Source organism: Helianthus annuus, chromosome 6 (genome assembly GCF_002127325.2).
Source record: "Helianthus annuus cultivar XRQ/B chromosome 6, HanXRQr2.0-SUNRISE, whole genome shotgun sequence".
Taxonomy (NCBI): Eukaryota; Viridiplantae; Streptophyta; class Magnoliopsida; order Asterales; family Asteraceae; genus Helianthus; species Helianthus annuus.
In genome coordinates, this window is record NC_035438.2 from 19,135,783 (window position 1) to 19,156,772 (window position 20,990).

At 38.4% G+C, this 20,990-nt stretch overlaps 1 protein-coding gene and 1 long non-coding RNA gene across 2 annotated transcripts; both read left to right on the forward strand.

Moving 5' to 3' along the window:
* Window positions 1-3,290: 3,290 nt before the first annotated feature.
* Window positions 3,291-5,669, forward strand: LOC110863816. The gene is made up of 3 exons (XR_002549387.1): window positions 3,291-3,420; window positions 3,932-3,998; window positions 5,460-5,669. It is a non-coding gene; the product is annotated as an uncharacterized LOC110863816 (long non-coding RNA).
* Window positions 5,670-14,775: 9,106 nt separating this feature from the next.
* LOC110944471 lies at window positions 14,776-20,750 on the forward strand. The gene is made up of 3 exons (XM_022186136.1): window positions 14,776-14,892; window positions 19,604-19,853; window positions 19,927-20,750. The coding sequence occupies exons 1-3, from the start codon at window positions 14,776-14,778 to the stop codon at window positions 20,748-20,750; spliced, it is 1,191 nt and encodes a 396-aa protein (XP_022041828.1).
* Window positions 20,751-20,990: the final 240 nt, after the last annotated feature.

The following is a 20,990-nucleotide window of genomic DNA, read 5'->3' on the forward strand; positions in this document are numbered from 1 at the left end:
AATATGTCAAGAACCGAACACAACACTTTTGAAGCTTCCGCGTTAATATATTTTGTTTTTAACTAAATGTGAACATGTAACTCTGGATGTCACTTTTGTACGTTTTAAACTAGTAGGGATGTGAATCCTAAATACTCTAATCATGTAAGAGTATTAAACGTAACAATTTTTTTGTTAACCCGTATTTTATGCAAACTAAATGCGTATTTAGTAGTAAATTCATATTAACTTAATATGGGTGTTACAAGTTGGTAATCAGAGCTCATGGTTGAAGACAAAGTGTGTTCGATTCGAAGCTTGATCAAACATCCGCTTAGAATTAGTTAGTTTAGTACATTTCCTTAAAACATTAAAAAAAATGAATGCGATTAGATGTGCATGGGAAGAGTGCGTAATACACTCAAACCCGGAAAGTGCACCAAACATGAATGGTCTAAGCAAGTTGTGAACTTGGCTATATCAAAACGAAAGATGCAAATGATATAGATTGAAATGTTTAACAATTAATATGAACATTCAGATTCAAGATGAATGAAGAGGGCAATAACGATACGGTGCCAAAAGTCACCAAACAGATGAAAGAAATGTCCGGTGTAACCGGGGACGAATTAGCATCTCAATTAACTAAAGAGATGGAAGCTAAAATTTCCGAAGAAGTCGGAAAGGCAGTAAAAGCCAGTGTACTGCAATTTGTCAAGAGACTACAAACCACAATCTTGCTAGTGGTGGAGGACATGATGACTGAATTAAAAGATAGTCTCTCACAAGAAAAAGATGACGGGAGTGAGTCGGATGTGGACCCAAGACCCGTAAAGAAATCAAAGCTTGATATCCCAAAAGAGAAGGCAAGGTCTTCCCACGTGACAGCCGTAGAGGCTAAAGCTGAACCTGATGTCGTTTCAGGTATGTTTCTTGTAAATTTAATTTAACACAAATTTTATTCGATACGAGCGCGAATGATAGTTGCGTAAGGGCATATATGAGTAGTGAAATGAGTGAATCATGTAAAAGAAATACATATATATATATATATATGTATATGTATATAAGAAAATAAATAATGGTGAGCATGTGAAGTCGAGACAAAAAGTAATCTCGATGAATATTGAAATGGGAAGGAGTGCACGTACACTCGAACCCGGGAACTTAATGAAGTGAATAAATGTTGTATTGGGAAGAAGTGAAATTACACCCGAACCCGGAAATTGCAATAGTAATAAATGGCGAAGACAAGGTTATAGACATGGCTAAACTAAATAAAACATGTAGAAGCATCGTTTATATCAATAAACGATGTAAATAAATTTCATACAACGATATGGAATAATAATATCAAATGAATTAACTTTGTTAATGTTACAATGGATTAAGGTCAAAAATGAGAAATTAAGACTCGGACCGAAAATATCCTCGAGAAGGAAGCTAAAGGGATGACACGTATTATTCGCTACTGTGAATAATGAAGTATCAATAAATACAAATTTAGAAACTTGGGTATGGGTAACCATCCAAGTAACCCATTATTAATCAAATTTTTTTATGTGGAAGGACGATGACCACAGTGATGGACATGATTGTATAAAAGATTAGTAAAATAAACGTTTTGAAAGTGTTAGAATAAGAACAGGTAGATCCCAAAGGTCATATAACAATAGCAGTGGTTTCACCAAATAAGGCTTAAGAAATGGGCCTTCGGGACATTAATAAAAGAAACAGACCTAAGGGTCGCTAACAAAAGAAAGGTGGTGTTCGGATCAAATAAGTAAGATGTTTGATAATAAAGGTAAACACAAACCGAATAATGGAAGTGCGAGAATTTATGTGATAGGTCGTAAAAGAATATGGAAACCATGAACCAGATAATTGTATGAGTGAAATAAACCGACGCGAAAATGACGTAAGAAGTCATAGAGTCGGAAAGATAATCCGAAAGAAAATGAGTGTAGCATTAGACTACGGTCAAGGTCAAATGAATTTTGAAGGCGAAAATTTGTTTATTCTAAACATAAAAAGGGGGTGCCTTGACGCCATGTGTATACATATGCAATTAAATAAAGATATGAATAAAAGATGATCTATGGGATCACCATAACCTTCAGATTATAAACAATGTAAGGGTCTACGGGACCAAAATGACCATAGGGTCGCAAATACAAAGAAACAAACTATAGGGTCTCACCCTAAAAGGGTGAAGACCTAATAAAATAGCCTACGAGACTAAGTAAAGGAACCTACGGGTCAATAATATAAAGCGTAGGAACCAGTTATGATTTCCCGCGTAAAATGGTAACGGAGAAGAATAATTCTTGTCGTCAATTTCTTGATATGATTAATTGACATGTGTTAAAGAGAAAAACATTAAACTAAAATTCAGTTTTAGAAAGAAACGACGTTCTAACAAATATAAATATTATGAGAGAAATTAGAAAATGGTTAATACTAAAGGATATAGGTCTTAACGCCGACAGGTGTAAGACGATGCGTTCGAAAGAAGATTCATAATAATGTAAAGCCGACGTAAACCTAAACATGACGTGATGTGATCATGGACACAAAAGTGATACATAATACAGCCACGTTGTAATATGAGTTACTAGATATGAAATTATAAACACGCAAAGGGCCAATGACGGCAATATAGTATACCCTAGTGACGAGGTATGAAGTAAAATGGTGACCAATCAGTTTAGGCGATAAAACAAGTTATAGTCATAATAATGTTGTGACCTATGTAGAGCGCTTGTCAATGTAAGACTAGCGTGAAGTAAGTATGCCGACGGACTCAGTGACTGGATGGTCAAAAGACAACCCTGTCAAATAGGCGACAAAGATAGGAAATAGATGATAAAAGGTTACGGTCCAATAGGACATATGCCTAAAAGACGCACATGTTAATACGAATAAAAAAAATACCTTATGCCGGAAAAGAAAGAATGCCTTGAAAAACGAAACTAAGATGGTTAGGTCCAAACCAACGGACTACTTAAAGAAGGTTTCGGGGACGAAACCCTTTTAAGGGGGGTGGACTTGTAACACCCCGAAAATATAAAACTTTATATTGAAATTATAAAGTATAAATAAACACAAAAAAATAATAATAATAAACTAACTAGGAATAAATAACCTAGTTAGTCATAAGTCTAGTTATAACAAGAAAGTTGGTTGGAAACTTGGAAAATCTAACTTGATATTAGTTGGAGGGCCAAAAGTGTTAAGTTGAAAACTTGGTTTTTATAAAACAAATAAAAATAAAATCCAAACACACATTTGAGTGTGTCTGGAACGATCAAGAACGCAGGGGGCGACCAAGCTCACCCTCAAACCCTAGTTTCAACTTTTTGATCAAATTGAAGCCTCTAAAGTGATCCAAATCGAATTCCAAGCATAGATTAGTGATCATCTCAGCAAAGTGATCATAAGGTATGCTAAATATTATCATTTTAGCCCCATCTCAGATTCTTGATAAGTTGTGAAATCAAAATCTGAGCTTGATATATTGATGTTTAGATGAAATTAGGGTTGGAGACATGTTTAGATGTAAAACCCTAGCCAATAATTTGTGAAATTGATGTCCAAACCATGAATATTCATGTTTACCTATCTAAGTGTTAAATGGGTTTTGTGAATGGTAAGGAATCCTAATAAAGTAATCAAAAAACTGATGTTAATGGTTTGCATGAAGCAAATCTGATGTTAACAAGTATGTTAGAAGTAATGAACTTGCAAAAGTATGAAGAACTTGGCAAAATAGTTGGGTCATTAACTTGATAATGGTTATTTAAAAACAATGCCCTTAAGGTGTTTGTTAAAATGCTTAAGAGAAAGCTAACATAGTGAAATTGCGATAAAAACGCATATTTGAACTATACGGAAAATTATGCGTGATATGTTATGAAAGGAGTTCTAAGCAATATTTGGTTGAACTCTATAGGCAAGGAATCCGGATCGTCAAGTGGACAAGCCGGTGGAGACACGCGTTTGAAAGGAGCGCTTTAAAGGTACGTAACTACGGTTTCGTTACGTTATGCTTGATTATGTATTTCCGTTAGTAGACTTTAAATTGGCATAATATATAAAATTTGTATTTAGTTGTAGTGACGAAGATGACTAGATAAATAAACGGGTCAAATATTGGTTAGCATAAGTTTGGTGTGTTGTAAAATGGTGGTTTCCATTAGACAACCAAACGGGTCGAACAATGGTTGAAATTGTAGTGTTGAAGTGACTTAAACGTCATTCATTAAATTTGAGTTATAAAAGCATAAACCATGGAATGGACATGATACGCCAAGGTTGACAAGCCCGGGAATGGGTAATTATGGTTAGAATCCAATGTTGATGAATTATGCAAGTACGTAACTAATAGTTCCGTTACTTAGTACAAAGAATGTTAGTATATCTTGTTGATAATGTTGTAGTGTGATAAGGATGTTGATGTATCATTGAAGTGGCGAAGTTCACTCGATAGATCAAACGGATCAAATTGAATAGCTTGTGTATGTACGGTAGCCATTGAAGTGACGAAGTTCACTAAAATGGACTTGAAATAAATGGTTAAGGCATGATTGATATAAGTGATACAAATTGAAAAGAGCGGTTAGAATCGTTCGGCACATCATAGAAAATGGGTCAAATAATGGTCGGAATAAATCTTAGTTGTCATCAAAGTGAAGGTTTTCACTTGACAACTAAACGGGTCAAACTATGTTTTAAAACGACAGTGTATGTAGAGACTTGAAGGTCACATAATATGTTAGTGAGAAGAGGTGATATACCAAGAGATTGGATGCACCAAATTGATTTTCACGAACCCTTGATATTGGGTCAAATAAATAGAAATCGCTTGAACGATTTGCGTAAAGCGGTACGGTTGAAATATGGAAGAACGAGCATGAAATTCTAGTGTGTGCGTGAAACCATGTAATGGTGATGATACACCATAATTGACAAGCCCGGGGAATGGGTAATTAAGCTTAGAAATCAATGAAATTGAATGATGAAAACTATGCTACAAAACAAACGGGTCGAATAATTGAAACATGGATTTGTGAACAATTCGTTTATAAATCAGGTTTCATACCACGAAATTTGAATGATTGGATCCGTATTTTTATTACGGACGCGTAGGAAAAAGAATCGACTAAACGGACAAGTAGGCAAAAAGTTATGCACATTTGAAGTTTGATTTTATAAAGAAATTGTAGCTGGGCAGAAAATGCAGGTTCAGAAACGGACCTGCTGGAAATTAGTCTTCCCCGCGCCACGCGACAGGATCCCATCGTCGGGGCGCGACACGCGACGGGTGTCGTGACACGCGACAGATTAAAGGACGCCTTCCGCGACTCGCGGGAGGCATCAATTTGGAAAATTTATTTTTATTTTCATTGTTTGATATTGGAACTCGATTATACTTGTTTATATGTTGTCAAAACTAACATTTTAGTTGGTTTTGATGTTAGGTAATGTTGGCGATACTCCGGATGGCGATCAAGCAATATGTCAAGAACCGAACACAACACTTTTGAAGCTTCCGCATTAATATATTTTGTTTTTAACTAAATGTGAACATGTAACTCTGGATGTCACTTTTGTACGTTTTAAACTAGTAGGGATGTGAATCCTAAATACTCTAATCATGTAAGAGTATTAAACGTAACAATTTTTTTGGTAATCCGTATTTTATGCAAACTAAATGCGTATTTAGTAGTAAATTCATATTAACTTAATATGGGTGTTACAACAATATGAGAATCTTAGGGATTATGGTGAGGAGCTACTAAGATCTAATCCTGGCAGCACAGTTAAGATTGATGTTGAGCCAAATTGCAATCCTAGCAGTCCAACAAGGCAGTTCAGGAGGATCTACGTTTGTTTAGGTTCAATGAAGGCAGGCTTCAAACTAATAGGAAGACCTATACTAGGGGTTGATGGATGTTTTTTGAAAGGGCCCTTCCCTGGCCAAATTCTGACAACAGTAGGAGTGGATGGCAACAATGGGATTTACCCTGTTGCGTATGCAGTGGTGGAGGCTGAGACAACTGCCAGTTGGACGTGGTTTCTTGTCACACCCTGACTTTTGCGGAAGCGTGATTATTGGTGTGACTTCTTAATACCATTGCATATGATCATAACAGCACTATATGATAAAACCAGTAGATGTACATCCATTAATTTAAGTTTAAAAGTAGTACAACATAATTGTCTGAAATGACGAGACCAATTTCAAGTTACCAACCATAACATGTTTTAAGGAGTTCAAAAAGACTCAACCAAAGATTAAACAACCCCGAGTTTAGGACCACGTATCTCATCCAGGATTAAGATACGCCTCCTAAGCCCTAATGACTTGGATGACATCTTTATTCACAACGCAGCTTAAAACTCCAACGCCCGCCAGATCCATTTACTAATTCCCTGAAATTCATGTAGTTTGAAAAATCAACAAAGGTTGAGCGAGTTCATGTGTAAGTAAGTATGTATAAACCTTTGTAAAAATGTCTGTATGTATGAAAATCCCTGGTATGTAGCAATAAGGAAAAACCATCATTGGGTTGCAAAGCCAATGATAAGTGTGAAGTGATGCAGGAAGACTCAACCCTAGCGGATTTGTGCGTCGGGCACTTAGTCATCTCATGGTCCACTCAGCGGACTCAGGAGTGGGGCTCGCTACACCCAAATAGATCTATCACTAATGTCCCTCGGTCCTACAACGAGGATTAATGGCCTTAAGTGTCATGCCCACCACTCACATGTTCGCGTAATAAAAACCTTCCTTAAGCTAACCATACCATGTAAATAAATGTCTGTAATGTCTGTAAATGTCTGTAAATGTATTTCACCCCCGAGGTGTAAAACTGAAAATAGTTAAGAGAAAAGGGGGACATGAACTCACAGTATTGCGTCTTCGGTACTCGTAACCCAAATCTCCTCAGCAAACACTACTACCTACAATGGTCTAACGTCTATTAGACGAACGGGTCGTGCCTTGTCTTAGTATTTATGTCTTTGGGTTACGTTTCTTATATTATTTCGAGTGATAATTATTTGTCAAAATAATTAGTATTTCAACTTAGTCATATGTCGTGTTGGAATATTTGTTCATTCCATATTCTAGTATCAATACTTCTAAAGTATCTTATATACGCGTTTCCTTCCCAAGGATGGGATGTTGGAAATATATTTTTAAGTCCCTTTTAGAGATTATATATATATTTAACCATGTTCGTGTATGAAACCAACCTCCGATACTTCGTATTTTGTGATAAATATTATGACGAGTTTTATCTTTGAAAAACCTTGTCGAAAATATACTAGTAAGCTCTTGTCTAGAAAATATTTACTAAGTGTTAGGATTTTTGGAAAATTTCGCCATAGTCTCCTTTGTAAATAGAGGTGTCCATGCTTAATTAGCATATCATTTTCTTTTATATATATCCAATAGTTCATTTTCAATAACCAAACCGACATATCGACATACAAAACGTTACATACTTTATTTCAGCTTTATTACTCGAAACCTGACTGTTTTCGAGGGTTTTTCTAAAATAGTTATCCTTCTCCAAAAATTCTCAAATTTTTACAGAAGGTTCTATATGTCCCAAGATTTATTATGTAAAAATATCAAAGTCCAGTTCATTACCCATATTTTATAGAAAATCATTTTCTTGACTGCAATCAGATTTGTTACTTTCTGATTGCAGTTTACGGAAATATTCACTAAAAATTAACCGTAAGTCCGTTTGACGAAATTCCAGTTGGAGGGTCGTCCTGACAACGGTGTTCATCTACTGTAAAAATTTCATGAGTCGGTTTCACTCAGGTTTCAGGTTATGACTTCGAAAACAACACACTTTTGCTGCAGTAAAAATGCAGCTTGAGCTGCTGTCCAAAAATAGTCTTTTAAAAATAGTAAACGGTCTCGAAAAATTACGATTCCAGTGCCATTTGTTTAGTTATTCCAAAACACTCATTTTAGCCTTCAGAAAATCCGTTTTTCGATTTAAAATGTCCCAGTTACAGCCTGTTGAAGTTGGCTGGAAATACAACTCAGCAAGCTGTTTACATTGTAAAAGCTACTAAAAATGCATCAACGATTGTTCTAACAACGGGTTTATCGAGAAATCAATGATCAAACAACATGTATGCTTATACCAACATAATCCAACCAGATTTTTATGTAAGTTTATGTCCATTTTCTGGTTCATTCTCTTTTATGTTCTTGTGTTACACATTAACTAAAATCTTTCGAATAATCAACGTAGAAGTGATTTATGAGTTAAATCGAAGACTTACAACTAGCACTAAGGCTAGGGATGAACTTGTGAACAGAAAATGATGATGAAAATGGCGTGAAAATGCAAGGTGTGATGTTTCTTCAAGATTCCAAGCTCCAAGCTTCACAAGGTTCCTTCCATCACTTGATTTGGACTTGAAAATGAATCAAGGGAGTGAATATTGAAATGATGGTGGTGGTGGCTGATATAATCAGCCAAGAGGGAAAGAGAGAGTGAAGGAAAATGGTTGAGTGACTTGTTGGTGAAGATGGAATGATGAGGTAAATCACTAGCCCAACTTATATGCCATCATGATGATTTCTTGGCAAGATCACCTCCCAATCAAAATTAAGGGGAATATTTAGTAGGGGATTTGAAATGATTGAGAGTGGGTCCTCCCATGTGAGCCGAGAATTAGTGAGGGGGGGGGGTTAATTGTAAATTTTCATAGTTAGTGGGTAAACAATTAGGAGGTTACGGGTATTTTCTAGTATAGTGAGTGTATGTCATGTTTCTATAGCGTGTGGGGATTTTTGTGACCGTAAATAATTTAAAATGATAAAATAATATTTCTGACAATATTTTCGTGTCTCGGGTAATGTCTGGTTGTTCGGTTTTCTATCGTCTCGTTAAAGCGTTTAATTGTCCCGTATAGCGTCTTTTGTGCATCTTTTTGTAATGAAATTAATTCCAACACCTAGGAAAGTGTCCAGGACCATTTAGTCAATACTCTGTATAATATGAGTGTGTTAAAAGCTGAATTGTTACAAAAATGCGGAATTCTGTAATTAAATTGCGTTTTAGGCACTTTCCGGCACTCAAACTATCACCTAGTGACATAGTCTTATGGTCCTCACTTCCCTACACCCATATTGGTGTAGTATTTTATCTCTGGCCCATACTGGCCTAAAAATAGTATCTGTCTAAGTGCTGGCATTGTCAGCGTGTGTCTGAGTTATCCGCTCACTGTGCTAACTGTGCTTTGTGCATCAGGTTTGTCACTAAGAGTCTGTATGAAATAAATGGAGTGACTGTATGTAAAGTGATGCACATGTATGTTTGTAACATAAATCAGTAAGCAGTTTAAAGTGTCAGTTGTTATTAAGCACAGTCATTAAGCTCATAATTAAAATTAATTAATTGTACGGATGCATGCAAAATTGACGGTTGTCACATTCTCCCCCCGTTAAGAAAATTTCGTCCTCGAAATTTGTACTACCTTAACTCCTTAGGGTTTCATTATGTATGTATGCATATGAATAGCACCGAGGTAGATAATCACCAATTCGAATCAAACCCTATTCACATCAAGTGAGTCCAAGAATATATATAATATCACGAATTAAAAGGTATGTGCTTTTAGCATTTGGTGTCGAAGGTACAAGACGTATCGACACATAGTCTAGTGTAATCCAGTTACAGGGGTTCCACAAAAGAGGAGTTTTGTCCGATAGGATTCTCAAATGATTGGTCGTAGTATGCAAATTTTCACAAACCATAGCATCCGCTATATGAACTCAAAATCAACAACTTGGAGATGAAAATGACCTGTCAACTTTCAAATAAATAAATGGTAAGGATTTGTGTGTTGACATTCTCGAATTGCGAATATACACTGAATGAAATACAAGTGAATGTGGTGTATCATTGTCTTGATTCGTAGTTGCATCAGGAATGTTTAAATGACTTAGTTCAAACAAAAGTATATGTAGTTTTGTGTAAAATGATCGACCATGATTAGCACAAGCTGCAAATTTGCAATAACACCAGAAGGTGTCGAAATGATGAGAAATAATAATGGTGACTGAACAAGTTCACCGTGTCCGAAATCAAATGAAAGTGTACTGAGACAACCTGAAGATTTGATTTACACAATGTCGTAAAGTTTCCAGTTGAACAAAGAATATCAAAGAGCCACTGTTTTTGATCGAAGGTGAAAAAGTATTAAATACCACAAGGTATTCGATTAGTCAATGAAAGTATCGTCATGGGGTACATTGGGCTTATGAAATGAATCTATGTACCATTTCCTTAACACACAACTGTGTTGAGACTGCTTTAATCATGATAAACAAAACGGATTTAGTGCAAGTCAATAAATAATCAAATCCGTGTATGAGGTGCGTAACGAACTTAGCGCAAGCTTCAATTCTGTGAAAGTATCACCGCAAGGTATCGAAATCAACAAATGATTTAGTGGAGTCGTAGGCCAATCGAGTCCACTATGTCTCGAAACAAAAGAACTTTTGCAAGAATATTTGAATGTGATGTTCCCAATACATCACATGGCGTCTCAAATCAAAACATGTGAAATGGATAAGTTCAAGCAGTTGAACTTATTTTCAGCATAACCCGACAATAAACGTATGTACCAATAAGGGAAATCTCAGCATGGTTACAAAAATAAACCATGAATGTATCTTGAAACAAAAGAAGTTTTCGAGAAAGTGTGTTGACTTGATAGAAAAATAGTCAACCGTTACAATAATGTAGGCCATTCGAATCACAAACCAGTAGTTAGATTTAGCAACATAATATTCGAATTTCAATGAAGCGTTCGAAATGAAACCGTATGCGTAGCAGATGGTGCACGCGTAATATGTGAGTTTCCAGGTGATGAAACAATGAGTATGAGGTAATGACCATGTATCGAAGCAAATGTGTGTTCGCTCTTAGCGAAGAAAATTAAAGCGATGCAACTACTTTAAGGGGAGTAGAGATGCAAACATCTACTCGGCTAGAAGCAAAAGTGAAGATTTTAACAAAAGAATTTCAAGTACTTTCTGTTCTGTTAACTGAAATGGCATATATGTCAGGTTAATGGTGTTCGATTGAGTTAACAGATATGGTGTCTAAGTAACAACTTTTACAAGTTTGGACCTGGGTTCCCAAGGGTCCTAAGCATATGTTTTCTAGATCCTCAAGGTTTCGTATTCTGTGTAACTCGGTTTTGTGCATTGTGTAGGAAACACCATCTTTGTGTACGTTTAACAACAAGTTATTGTCCCACAATTCCCCGATATACTTTCTTCCTGAATTCATTACTAAAGACACTCGATCATCAATCAGTCGTGTAATAGTAGTTGGATCCTCACAGTTAGTTAGGTAAGAAATTTGTTAATTCTCAGCAAGAGTTACTGACTCTTGTGGGTTAGCTCGTTCGGCTCTTGATAGTTGATGCCCATTTGAAAATGTACGTCCTCCTTCTTGGCGAGCAGAAATCTGGGTTACCCAAAAGGGAATTTTTTTTTGGTCTGCTATCTTCCTTCTCTATCAACTTCTGAGGTTGCACTGCCAATTCTTGCATCTCCGAAGGTGTAAGTCGCTAAAGTGCATCGACTACAGGCGCAATGCCTGGAATCAAATCGATGCGAAGATTCGTCTTGTCGTTGAGGGGATAATTTTGGCAAGTCTTCAGGGAAGACTTCAAGATATTTCCTTATCACAGGAATATCTTCGAGTTTTGGTTCTTCAGCTCCCTTGTCCCCGACATGAGCCAAGAAAACAACACATCCTTTACGCAACAACCTTTGTGCCTCCCCGCAATTAGTAATTTGTAGAGGTGTATCCTGCTTCATGAGCCACGGTCGTTTCTTCGTTTGCCATTGTGATGCGGTTATCAATCTCTGCTCGAACACTCGGTAGTTGATCTATCCCAATTACCTTGTCGAAGCTTTCCAACTCATCTGGCAGTAGATCAAGCGTAAATTCACGCTCTCCGGGTTCTATCTTGCCGTTTCTAGTCACTGCGTTGGCTTCCACTAGCTTCACCTAGCTAGTCCCATCGAGTGCAAGTTATCTAACTTACGTGCTACTATATCAGTACACCCTCGAACTCTAGAGATGCGAAACCGAAAATTTGCGACAGTATTTGGCAACACAGATGCATAACGTTGAGTGATATTGGACGTACCGATATCCATGCTTGGATTCCTGGTGTGCTCCCCTAGCTCTGCTACTGACCTTTTATCCTCGTGCCTGATTCTTCTTAGGGCAGTATCTTCTAAAGTGCTTCTTGCTCCCACAGTTAAGACAACCTTGAGCACGTTTTTGTCTGTCACTTGTCCTGCCTGGAAAATCGTCACTTTCGTTGCTCCCTCCGTGATTCTTGCTTCCATCTTGGCCTCCATTCCTACTTTCAGTAACTTGCCTACAAGTTTCCTTAGGATGCCCTCTCTTACCACAGTTATCACATTTCCCATATTTACATCGCCCGACATGATAGCGTAGACAATTGTCGCACTTAGGCAGAATACCCATGTAGTCCTTTCTCTTTTTGGCCTTTTTCTTGTTACTTGCCTGAGTAATCTTCTTGAAATTTGCGATCTTTCTCTTATTATCCCCAGATGACTCTATAGGAGTCTCCTTTTTCTCGTCCGTAGTGGAAAATTTTCCTAGTCTAATCGCTTCTTCAGTGAGCGCCACGCTTGTGTTGATAGCCTCGGTGATCGTTGAAGGTTTAGATGTTGTTACCAGGCTTAGAATCTGAGGTGCCAATCCCCCTATGAAACGTTCAATCTTCCTAGGTTCCGGTTCCACCAAACGCGAAGCAACTTGTGATAATTCGCCAAATCTCTGCACATATTCGGCTATCTTTGGACCTTCCATTTTCAAGTTCCACAATTCCGTCTCCAACTTCTGGACTTCTGCCCTCGAGCAATATCTTTTTCGCATTAGTTCTTTTAGTTCGTCCCACGTCAAAGTGTTCACAGCAGTCTCGCCCATTGTCTGAACCTGAAGGTTCCACCATGACAGAGCCCCATCTACAAATAGCCCAGCTATGTACGTGACCTCGTGCCCTGGGGCACATTTGCTCAATCTTAAGACAGAATCCGTCTTCTCAACCCAGCGTACGAAGGCTAAGGCACCACCAGTGCCGTCAAATTCCCGAGGTTGTGGTCTAAGAACTGCTTGTAGGTGCAGCCTTCGCTATGTTCAGAGCAAAGGGCCTCGAGCTGTGCAATGGCCCGTGAGATGCGCACTTGTAGTTCTGCCACTGGCGGAAGGTTGTTGGCATTGACGTTCCCTTGTGCCGACATCTTCTCAGAAGAAAATTAGTTAAGTCAGGTTAATTTGTTCAGGGGACGCGTTTAGTTGTTTTAGTGGTCATATGTACATACACACAATAGGTTATCATACCAACCAATCAAGCAATAGCATAATCATAGTATAACCAAGCAATTTGGTAATTATGTTTAACGAGAGCATAGCAAGTAAGCACGTAGCGTTAAAATTATAGCACACACATATGGATCAATAACGTGCTTAACGAAGACATAGCGTCTGAGCTTTCGCTGGTCATTGGCCACAAAGTATTGTCGCATGTTTTATTATTCTCTGACCACAATTGTATCGTCTTTCAAAATGTATCACATCAAGGGGGAAACAGGGTCACGCTACCCTTGCCCAACAAGTATATCAGTGTATCAAAATCACGTAGTCTGAAGTGGTCTTTAAAAGTCTCCACAATCCCGGCTTATCATTAGTGTCTTTACCCAAATGTAATGCAATCTGCAAAATCCAGAAATCAATTATATTGGTGACTGAGGTGGAGTGGGAAAGAAAAGTAAATCGTTAACATGCGTGAACTCCTCATCGAGCTTGTATATACGTCGAAGTAATTAACCGATCTGCCGCTCGACAGTAAAGAAACGAGCCTTAATAACCAAGAAGGTGTAATAGCAGCAGGTGAGTGTGCCAAAGGAGACAGTGATGAATGTGGAGGATCAAAGTATACTGGCAATAGACAGGGTGGAGGACGTGGTGTCAGCTCAAGCTCCAACGTTCTGCGACTCATATCCTCAAACTGTAGCTGTGTAGTCTCCATAGTATGAGGGTCTAAAATTAGCATATTGTATTATAGGGACCATCGAAATGGCTCGTCCAGCGCTGTAGGGTTGAAAGTAGCAACAGCGCGGCCTGTGAGGTCATAGAAAATGTTGTAGCAGCAATAGGGATCGTTAGGCGGGTGCCGTCCTGGAGTACCTTTCTGCGGTGTGGGTAAGTCCTAAGAGGAAGCGATAGGCATGCTGATGCAATGGACGTCGGTCTCCATAGAAGAGAAGGAGCAATCATCATCGGTTGTGGGTGCAAAAACAAACGTCTCAACCAATAAGGGGATCGTCAGGTGCAGGTACTGGGTCAGATATAAGAGGTGCAATGTCTGGTAGACCAAAAGAAGCAGGGTCATAATTAAGCAAGGGTGCAGGACCAGCAAATGCAACATCAAGTTGTCCCACAAAGGTGCAGAAGCTAGCTCAGGGGCAGTCTCCGGGTCATGTAACGGTGTGGCGCCTCGAGCAAGTGATAGTGCAGTAGTCATAACGGCGTCGTCGTCTATGTCAGTAGTAGAAGGTTGCAATCCAGCCATCTATAAGGCTGTAAATGTCACAGACTCAGAGGAGTCTGAAATCGTGTGTATTCCAGGTGCAGAGGATAGCCTGATAACAGAGGTCTCAAATGTGAAATTTGTAATAACGTTCTCGTCTAACTTTCCATCACCATGGATGTCGTCAGGAGGACCATCAATAGTCATGTCGACGTCATCGGCTATTCGTCGAGTAGCCTACCTTTGGAAGGAATGTCCACAGGGGGCGTATTGTCGAGGTTCGAAACCATGGTGTGTTCACCCTCGGGGAGACCAGTGATGAAGTGATCATGGACTGAAACAAGAGTAGTAGGAGGATTTTTGTCGGAGGAGCCTTCGGCAAGGATAAATCATCCCAAAATCTGGTAGCGCGGACTGCTGTAAGTCGTCCCTGCCCTTGGTCAGCATATCAGGGTCACTCTCAGTGTCTGACGTAAATATCTCTGGCGCAAGTGCAGTCTCATCATTTGTGGTGGTGGCCATAGGGTCATCAATGCTTGACAACCCGCTTTTTGATCAAGGCGACATGTGTATCGGTACATGGTAGTCATAGTATGTATTTCCATAGTAATTACTATCAGTTAGCGTATGCAAACAGTTTCCACATATGCACGTTTATCAATAATCAGCAATTAAGCATGTATGTGATAATGTAAGCAAGTAATCATCCTAGTCTTCCCTAGACTATCCCACCCAGTCTCTTAGACTGAACTCCCTAGTCTCTCAGACTAACTCCCTGGTCTCTAAGACCAACTCCCTGGTCTCTAAGACCAACTTCCCCAGTCTCTAGGACTAAATCCCTGGTCTCTAAGACCAAGCCTCCCAGTCTCTAAGACTAAATCCCTGGTCTTTAAGACCAAACCTCCCAGCCTCTATGACTAAATTTTTTTTTCCCAGCCTCTATGACTGAACCTCCCCAATCTCTAAGATTGAACCCCTCAGTCTCTAAGACTGAACCTCCCCAATCTCTAAGATTGAACCCCTCAGTCTCTAAGACTGAACCTCCCCAGCCTCTAAGGCTGAACCACCCTCAATCTCTAAGATTGAATCCCTCAGTCTCTAAGACTGAACCTCCCTCAATCTCTAAGATTGAACCCCTCAGTCTCTAAGACAGAACCTCCCCATCCTCTAAGGCTGAACCACCCTCAATCTCTAAGATTGAATCCCTCAGTCTCTAAGACTGAACCTCCCTCAGCCTCTAAGGCTGAATTATAAACAAATATTTTGGAATGTGTATTTGTGCCTTTTGTTTGTAAAAATGTTTGTTCCCTGGATCTGGGCGTTTTGTGTATGCAATGAAAAACATGTTTGTAAAAGCGTTTTCGTGAGATCCCTATTGATCGTAGTCTAGGCTCGAGAATGAATCCTAGTTCGCTACGATCGAAGCTCTGATACCAAGCTGTCACACCCTGACTTTTGCGGAAGCGTGATTATTGGTGTGACTTCTTAATACCATTGCATATGATCATAACAGCACTATATGATAAAACCAGTAGATGTACATCCATTAATTTAAGTTTAAAAGTAGTACAACATAATTGTCTGAAATGACGAGACCAATTTCAAGTTACCAACCATAACATGTTTTAAGGAGTTCAAAAAGACTCAACAAAAGATTTTTAAAACAACCCCGAGTTTAGGACCACGTATCTCGTCCAGGATTAAGATACGCCTCCTAAGCCCTAATGACTTGGATGACATCTTTATTCACAACGCAGCTTAAAACTCCAACGCCCGCCAGATCCATTTACTAATTCCCTGAAATTCATGTAGTTTGAAAAATCAACAAAAGTTGAGCGAGTTCATGTGTAAGTAAGTATGTATAAACCTTTGTAAAAATGTCTGTATGTATGAAAATCCCTGGTATGTAGCAATAAGGAAAAACCATCATTGGGTTGCAAAGCCAATGATAAGTGTGAAGTGATGCAGGAAGACTCAACCCTAGCGGATTTGTGCGTCGGGCACTTAGTCATCTCATGGTCCACTCAGCGGACTCAGGAGTGGGGCTCGCTACACCCAAATAGATCTATCACTAATGTCCCTCGGTCCTACAACGAGGATTAATGGCCTTAAGTGTCATGCCCACCACTCACATGTTCGCGTAATAAAAACCCTCCTTAAGCTAACCATACCATGTAAATAAATGTCTGTAATGTCTGTAAATGTCTGTAAATGTATTTCACCCCCGAGGTGTAAAACTGAAAATAGTTAAGAGAAAAGGGGGACATGAACTCACAGTATTGCGTCTTCGGTACTCGTAACCCAAATCTCCTCAGCAAACACGACTACCTACAATGGTCTAACGTCTATTAGACGAACGGGTCGTGCCTTGTCTTAGTATTTATGTCTTTGGGTTACGTTTCTTATATTATTTCGAGTGATAATTATTTGTCAAAATAATTAGTATTTCAACTTAGTCATATGTCGTGTTGGAATATTTGTTCATTCCATATTCTAGTATCAATACTTCTAAAGTATCTTATATACGCGTTTCCTTCCCAAGGATGGGATGTCGGAAATATATTTTTAAGTCCCTTTTAGAGATTATATATATATTTAACCATGTTCGTGTATGAAACCAACCTCCGATACTTCGTATTTTGTGATAAATATTATGACGAGTTTTATCTTTGAAAAACCTTGTCGAAAATATACTAGTAAGCTCTTGTCTAGAAAATATTTACTAAGTGTTAGGATTTTCGGAAAATTTCGCCATAGTCTCCTTTGTAAATAGAGGTGTCCATGCTTAATTAGCATATCATTTTCTTTTATATATATCCAATAGTTCATTTTCAATAACCAAACCGACATATCGACATACAAAACGTTACATACTTTATTTCAGCTTTATTACTCGAAACCGGACTGTTTTCGAGGGTTTTTCTAAAATAGTTATCCTTCTCCAAAAATTCTCAAATTTTTACAGAAGGTTCTATATGTCCCAAAATTTATTATGTAAAAATATCAAAGTCCAGTTCGTTAACCATCTTTTATAGAAAATCATTTTCTTGACTGCAATCAGATTTGTTACTTTCTGATTGCAGTTTACGGAAATATTCACTAAAAATTAACCGTAAGTCCGTTTGACGAAGTTCCAGTTGGAGGGTCGTCCTGACAACGGTGTTCATCTACTGTAAAAATTTCATGAGTCGGTTTCACTCAGGTTTCAGGTTATGACTTCGAAAACAACACACTTTTGCTGCAGTAAAAATGCAGCTTGAGCTGCTGTCCAAAAATAGTCTTTTAAAAATAGTAAACGGTCTCGAAAAATTACGATTCCAGTGCCATTTGTTTAGTTATTCCAAAACACTCATTTTAGCCTTCAGAAAATCCGTTTTTCGATTTAAAATGACCCAGTTACAGCCTGTTGAAGTTGGCTGGAAATACAACTCAGCAAGCTGTTTACATTGTAAAAGGAACTAAAAACGCATCAACGATTGTTCTAACAACGGGTTTATCGAGAAATCAATGATCAAACAGCATGTATGCTTATACCAACATAATCCAACTAGATTTTTATGTAAGTTTATGTCCATTTTCTGGTTCATTCTCTTTTATGTTCTTGTGTTACACATTAACTAAAATCTTTCGAATAATCAACGTAGAAGTGATTTATGAGTTAAATCGAAGACTTACAACTAGCACTAAGGCTAGGGATGAACTTGTGAATAGAAAATTATGATGAAAATGGCGTGAAAATGCAAGGTGTGATGTTTCTTCAAGATTCCAAGCTCCAAGCTTCACAAGGTTCCTTCCATCACTTGATTTGGACTTGAAAATGAATCAAGGGAATGAATATTGAAATGATGGTGGTGGTGGCTGATATAATCAGCCAAGAGGGAGAGAGAGAGTGAAGGAAAATGGTTGAGTGACTTGTTGGTGAAGATTGAATGATGAGGTAAATCACTAGCCCAACCTATATGCCATCATGATGATTTCTTGGCAAGATCACCTCCCAATCAAAATTAAGGGGAATATTTAGTAGGGGATTTGAAATGATTGAGAGTGGGTCCCCCCATGTGAGCCGAGAATTAGTGAGGGGGGGGGGGTTAATTGTAAATTTTCATAGTTAGTGGGTAAACAATTAGGAGGTTACGGGTATTTTCTAGTATAGTGAGTGTATGTCATGTTTCTATAGCGTGTGGGGATTTTTGTGACCGTAAATAATTTAAAATAATAAAATAATATTTCTGACAATATTTTCGTGTCTCGGGTAATGTCTGGTTGTTCGGTTTCGTATCGTTCCCTTAAAGCGTTTAATTGTCCCGTATAGCGTCTTTTGTGCATCTTTTTGTAACGAAATTAATTCCAACACCTAGGAAAGTGTCCAAGACCATTTAGTCAATACTCTGTATAATATGAGTGTGTTAAAAGCTGAATTGTTACAAAAATGCGGAATTCTGTAATTAAATTGCGTTTTAGGCACTTTCCAGCACTCAAACTATCACCTAGTGACATAGTCTTATGGTCCTCACTTCCCTACACCCATATTGGTGTAGTATTTTATCTCTGGCCCATACTGGCCTAAAAATAGTATCTGTCTAAGTGTTGGCATTGTCAGCGTGTGTCTGAGTTATCCGCTCACTGTGCTAACTGTGCTTTGTGCATCAGGTTTGTCACTAAGAGTCTGTATGAAATAAATGGAGTGACTGTATGTAAAGTGATGCACATGTATGTTTGTAACATAAATCAGTAAGCAGTTTAAAGTGTCAGTTGTTATCAAGCACAGTCATTAAGCTCATAATTAAAATTAATTAATTGTACGGATGCATGCAAAATTGACGGTTGTCACATTTCTTAAGTGTCTAGGTGGAGATCTGGATCTGGAATCTAACAGCAACTTCACTTTCATAAGTGACAGGAAAAAGGTGACTGTTATTAAGCTCTTTTTCTGTTTTTTTATTAAACTGTTATTAAACTCTTTTTATTAAACTGTTAATCTGTTTTATGACTATAATCATAGGGGTTAATTCCTGCAATGTCTAAAGTGTATCCGAGTGCAAAGCATAGATACTGCCTGAGACATATACACGAAAATATGAAATCAAAATGGAGTGGAGGTGAAAACAAAAACCTTCTGTGGAATTGTGCCTCTGCATCAACAATACCAGAGTTTGAAAAGTCTATGAAGGCAGTGCTTGATAAGGACAAAGCTCTATATGATTGGCTGAAAGAAATACCAAGCAAACATTGGTCAAGAGCCTTCTTCACAGGTTTGTACTTTAGCTTTGTTTTTACATTTATTTGGCTTGTCTTAGCATAGCTAATGAATTCAAGATGTTACAGGCAGGGCTAGGTGTGACATATTGCTAAACAACATTTGCGAGGTATTCAACAGGCAACTGATACAGGGCAGGGACAAGCCAATCATAACATGTCTAGAGTATATCAGGGAGTATTTAATGAGGAAGATTGTTGTGGTGCATAAGAAGATTGCCAAATGTAAAGGTCCTTTAACTCCAGGAGCTACTGAATTGTTGCAAACTATCAAGACTGAAGCTTCAGAGTACACTGTGATTTGGACCGGAGGGACAAAGTATCAGGTCAGCACACACTTTAATGACCACCAAGACCAAAGGGTTGTGAGTTTGGATGAAAGGACCTGCTCTTGTAGAAGATGGGATCTCACAGGTATCCCTTGTAGACATGCAGTTGCATGTATCTGGGATATGGGATTGCATGGTAGAGGTGATGGAGTTCCTGAAAAATGGGTTCATCCAGTTTACTGGCTAGAGACTTGGAAAGAGGTGTACAAGCATACTGTTGAACCAGTGAATGGCAGTGACATATGGCCTAAATCTGCATGCCTAACCACCTTGATTCCTCCAAAGTATCATGCCCAGGTTGGGAGCCCAAAAAAGAAAAGGAAAAAGTCTGCAGTGGAGGTAGCAGAGGCCAAGGCTGCATCACAGGAAAAAAAGAAGGAAAAAAGGAAGGCCAAGGCTGCAGTGGTGGTTGAAAATATAAGTAACACACTCTCAAAAACTGGAAAGCTATCCAGGAAGGGGAACTCTTTGGCTTGTCAAATCTGTAAGACAGTTGGACATAACAGGAGGAGCTGTGGTCAGTCTTCAAAGGCTAAGGATGGGGCAGCAACAGAAGCTTCTTAGGTTAACTTTAGTTTAGATCAGTTGACGTTTTTTGCAGTTTGTGTCAAACTGTTTAACTTTTGTGATTAAGTCATGTATCTTTTGTGTGAACATGTGGGAAACTTAGTATGTATGGCAGTTTAACTTTTGAATCATTTGGTCTTGTTTATGTTTGCAGTTTTAGAATATGGTCATTTGGACAATACGTTACTTTCGACAATTTGTCGACCAATTTAGTCATTTGCAGTTTTGGTCCTTTGC